Consider the following 5,000-nt stretch of genomic DNA (forward strand, 5'->3'; position numbering starts at 1 on the left):
GTACTAATAATGAATAGGTTACATAAGGGTGGCATAACTATTTCAGTAGCAGGATGTATAGGCAGATTCTTAGAATTACCTGGCGTAAAAGAGCGAGGATGGATGATCGTTAATGACGACCAGCATTTGTTTCGATTAGAAAATAAGATTGTCATCGCTCTGAAACTAGAATATCATTTACACAAAGTATGTGCCCAATCTCCGTAGAGTGAGTGGTTTTACGCTTCCATTGAAATAAGAACCAGTTTTTAGATGTTCCACTTTACTTCCCTATTAACAAATTACGGGGAGAGAGTAGGAGGGTCAGGGGTTGTTGAAATCTGTACGTGATTGATTTTAACATCTGAATGGTTTGTCTGGTTGGTTGGCTTGAATGGTTTATCACTATTACTAGCATTGTGTGCCTTGCTTTATTTTTGATTTTACTTACTTGATTTGTTGATGAAAATATTATATTCTTGTATGAGTTATATTGGCAATTGCCTAAAAATAAACATTTGAATCTTGAATCTTGTCTTCCCAGAAATAATCGACAAAGTAAAGAAAGGGATGAAGCCTCTATTCAGACCCATGCTTGAGGATTTCGACTGTCCAAGCGATGAGCTGGCGGCGGTCATCAGAAAGTGCTGGCACGAAGACCCTGTGGATAGACCAGATTTCCAGACCCTCAAATCAACCATCAGAAAATTGAATAGGTAAGAGTGAAGAGTAAATCGTGTAAAACAAATTCCAATGTCCCAAATCTGTAAACTCATAATAAGGTCATCAGTTACTGAAGACACTGAGTCAAATAGCATCTTGAACTAGATGCATAACACGGATTCTGTAAACAGCGTTCATTAGAAACTCAATTCATATCGTTATCTCTAGACCTCTTATCAGAATTAGATAAAGGTTGACAAACTGATACAACCTTTTTCGACTTTGCTACTTCAGAAACTTTACAACGTAAATACTAGACAAAAACATCCCGACGGATTACCGTTTTTTACATGCAAGAACACAACAAGTCGTTGTAAACGATGAAACGTCTGACATAGGCAATGTTGCAACGGGAGTACCTCAAGGGTCAGTAAATGGCCAGAAATTGTTTTCTAATCTTATTAGCAACACTCGGTTTCGGATCGGAAGGTCCTGGATTTGAGCCTCGCTCAGCGCATAGTTGAGTCCTTGGAGAAGGCTCTTTACTCAGATTCTATCACCGTACTCATGTGTAAAATGAATACCTGGCCGTTATCAGCGTTGTCTCTGTCCCAAAAATTGTAATATCGCCTAAGAGACGTCATGTCTCGTCCTACATGTTATGTGTTGCTGTTGGCCAGGGACCCCTTATAAAGCGCTTTGAGCACGTTTAGTGGATATTGCGCTATATAAATGCTCATTTTTTAAACCACGCAGTTCCAATCCTTGATGTTGTTCTGACACAATTTGTCTTTCCTCTTCTCGCTTGGCCTCATTCTACTGTGCCTTGCATAACTCTTCTGCACACCGTGTTATGTAATGGATTGTTGAAATGTGATCGCTCCAATATCATATTATAATATCTAACCTAACCCAATCCTATAATTTTTGCTTCCCCCAGGGATGGCGACAAGGGGAACATTCTGGACAATCTGCTGACGAGAATGGAACAATACGCCAACAACTTGGAGGCTTTGGTCGCCGAGAGGACGTCGGATTATCTGGAGGAAAAGAGGAAGGCGGAAGATTTGTTGTATATGATGTTGCCCAGGTATGGGGGAGTTGGGGAGGGTGTGGGGGGGGGTGGCGGGTTGTGGTGGCGAGGAGGCTGGTTTTCGAAAAGGAGGGAGGGGGGTGGATGATGATGATGTTTTTAGTTTGAGTTGATGGTGAAGAAAGGGGTTTGATGATGATGTTGCTCTCGGTAGTCCTGATGTTGGTAATAGTGGTGGAGTGTGTGTGTGTTTGTGTGTGTGTGTGTGTGTGTGTGCGTAGCCATCGTAAAGTTATAGCCTGACACTGATCAAACAATGACGTCAAAATGCCAGTCTTTTGCCACAAAAGAATACAAATCGTGAGTTGTATTCAATAGTTCAACCAATGAAATAACTTGTTTCCATGAGCTCTACTAACGACAACTCACAAGACGCTACACAAACCTAAAAATTACGTCAAACTGCCAGTCCAAGAGGGTTCTAGTGTCAGACCGTAGCCATCCTTATGTTATAAATAGAATGCGCTTGGCCAAGGAGTTCACAACATTGCCATCCGAAAGTATAACGGACCAACACACACACACACTGTGTAACCATGAACTTTTATAGACTGGTTAATACAGTTTAGTGAGAACAACTCACAAACGCGGATGGCAAAAACAATAACAAAGGCTTGAGTGACGTCATCTTCGAACTATCTATAGATAGAATGCGCTTTGCCAAGGAGTTCACAACATTGCCATCCGGAAGTATAAAGGACATACACACAAACTCTGTGTAACCATGAACGTTTATAGTCAGGTTAATACAGTTTAGTGAGAACAACTCACAAACGCGGATGGCAAAAACAATAACAAAATCCCGAGTGACGTCATCTGCATACTATCTATATCCTGATACTGAAATCCAACAGGACTGGCAGTTTGACGTCATTATTTGGGTTTTGCACCGTTCAGTGAGTCGTCGTTAGTAGAGGTCATGGGGTTATTTCATTGGTTGAACTATTGAATACAACTCACGATTTGTTTTCTTTTGTGGCAAAAGACTGGCATTTTGACTTCATTTTTTGGTCAGTGTCAGGCTATAATTGTTTAATTGTATTTCCTACAAATTGTGTGTTTATTTCCCTGTTCTTGATTTACACAAATGTTTAGTTGTATTCCCGACTAATTGTGTTTATGTTTATCTGATCTACCCTAGGTCTGTGGCCTGGTATTTCCAACTGATTGCGTGCATGCTTCCCTGTTCTTGATTTACGCAAACGTTTAGTTGTATTCCCTACTAATTGTGTGTATGTTTATCTGGCCTCCCCCAGGTCTGTGGCCACCCAGCTGATCCACGGCGAGTCCGTCAATGCCGAGTCCTACGACGCCGTCACTATCTATTTCTCTGATATCTGTGGCTTCACCGCATTGTCTGCTGAGAGTACAGCCATGGAGGTCAGTATGAACTATAAATGCTAACGCTCAGTGATAGATTTTAGTGAGAACTAATCATTTAAAAAAAGAGGGTGAAGTTGCCGAGTGGTTAAGCATTGCTCTGTGACCCTGAAGGTCCAGAGTTTCGAGCTCCACTTCAGGCACTTTCTTTTTTTTTTCTTTCTCGGGTAAGATTGCTTACGCCCAATTAGCTCACAACTTGGATAACAGGCGATTCCTGATGACATCAGACATCCTGTTTGATGGATTATCTATATTCCTTTGTGGAATTCCTAGGCGATGATATCTTATGATGTCTTGGCGGAAGGGCGTAATTTTTTAAATTTATTAATCATAAATAACGGCAGTCTGAAAACAATAAGAAAGACCTAAGTGTAGGCAATGTCGTTCCTTCTATATATATATAGAAAATGTGACCTATGGTATTAAGTCGGGATGATTAAGATGCTGAATTTGTAGCCAGAAATATGAGACTTAAGTTGAGTTTATATGTTTTATTGATGAGAATGAATATCATATTTTAGAATGCTTAATACCAATAATTTATATTTTTGGCCAGTTCAACTTTAATTTGACTTTCTAGCATCTGGTTCACCCCGACATAATACCGTTTGAGCCGTTCGGTCACATATAAGATGCCACTGAGCATTATTCATTGTTACCTTTACGTTTTTTACATTATAAAATCTTGTAAGAATAACTCGTTTAATAAATACAATGAAATCAAAGAATCGTGTATCTTTAATCCCTTTGGTTTTGTGGGAAAACTCGGTCTTACTATAGCCTAATAACAAAAACAATACGAGGCTTCCCTATTAATATTTGGTAAAATTTATAGACAGCAGTTCAATATTTTGTTGTTTGTTTTTGTTTTTCATTTCTCTTGCCAGCCTCCGATTTTTTACATTTTTACTAAACATAAATTTTGCCAAGAAATGAATATTTTTTAACCACAATGCAATTTTCTTTTGTAATGTTTTTTTCTTTGTTTTCTTTTATTATTTATTGCTTCGTGGTTTTTTTGACATTTTCTGCCAGTTTTCAGTTTAGTTTTTTTTCCTGATTGTTTATTTTATTGTTTGTTTATTTTTTATAATTATTTTCCAACATATGAATCATGTCCTAATCTATTCCAGGTGATTGCACTGTTGAATGACTTGTACACAACGTTTGATACGGTCATCAGTCAGTTTGATGTTTATAAGGTAGGTGTTGTGTATTGTGTTGTGTTACTGGGCACGATCAAAAATAATTCAACTGATAAATACAAAGGGATGAAAGAATCGTATATTATTATTATTATTATTATTATTATTATTATTATTATTATTATTATTATTATTATTATTATTATTATTATTATTATTATTATTTATTATTATTATATTTTTATTATATTATTATTATTATTATTATTATTATTATTATTATTATTATTTTTATCTTCATCATCATCATCATCATCATCATCATCATCATCATCATCATCATCATCATCATTTAAAGGTTTACTTGGATTAGCCAATCAATTTCCTCCTTTTTTTTGTCTTCTTCTTTGTCAGGTGGAAACCATTGGTGACGCTTACATGGTGGTGTCGGGACTTCCGGGCAGAAACGGAAATGCCCACGCTAGGGAAATTGCCCGGATGTCTCTCGCTTTGCTCAAAGAAACGTTTTCATTCAAAGTTCGTCATAAACCAAACTACCAACTTAAGCTGAGGATTGGAATTCACTCTGGTGAGCATTTTCACTTGTAAACAAAGATGTTTTATTGAGGCTATGCGTTGATTTTTTCTAGAGGGTATCGTTGTAGTAACTATCGTGATTGCCAGAACTCGCTCATTTGGCTGTAGGACTCCATGGCTGGGGTGGGTCCAGATGGAAG

General features: G+C 37.8%; 1 protein-coding gene across 1 annotated transcript in view; it reads left to right on the forward strand.

The window, feature by feature from the left end:
* LOC144975754 (atrial natriuretic peptide receptor 2-like) overlaps positions 1-5,000 on the forward strand; it is a 23,113-nt gene that overhangs the window by 12,733 nt on the left and 5,380 nt on the right. The window contains exons 7-11 of the mRNA XM_078919945.1: positions 524-695; positions 1,583-1,732; positions 2,992-3,115; positions 4,252-4,320; positions 4,678-4,852. Coding sequence (XP_078776071.1) covers positions 524-695; positions 1,583-1,732; positions 2,992-3,115; positions 4,252-4,320; positions 4,678-4,852 — 690 coding nt within the window. The remainder of the gene's footprint in view (positions 1-523; positions 696-1,582; positions 1,733-2,991; positions 3,116-4,251; positions 4,321-4,677; positions 4,853-5,000) is intronic.

Source organism: Berghia stephanieae, chromosome 6 (genome assembly GCF_034508935.2).
Source record: "Berghia stephanieae isolate SIO BIC M18660-M18661 chromosome 6, UCSD_Bste_1.3, whole genome shotgun sequence".
NCBI classification, from domain to species: Eukaryota; Metazoa; Mollusca; class Gastropoda; order Nudibranchia; family Aeolidiidae; genus Berghia; species Berghia stephanieae.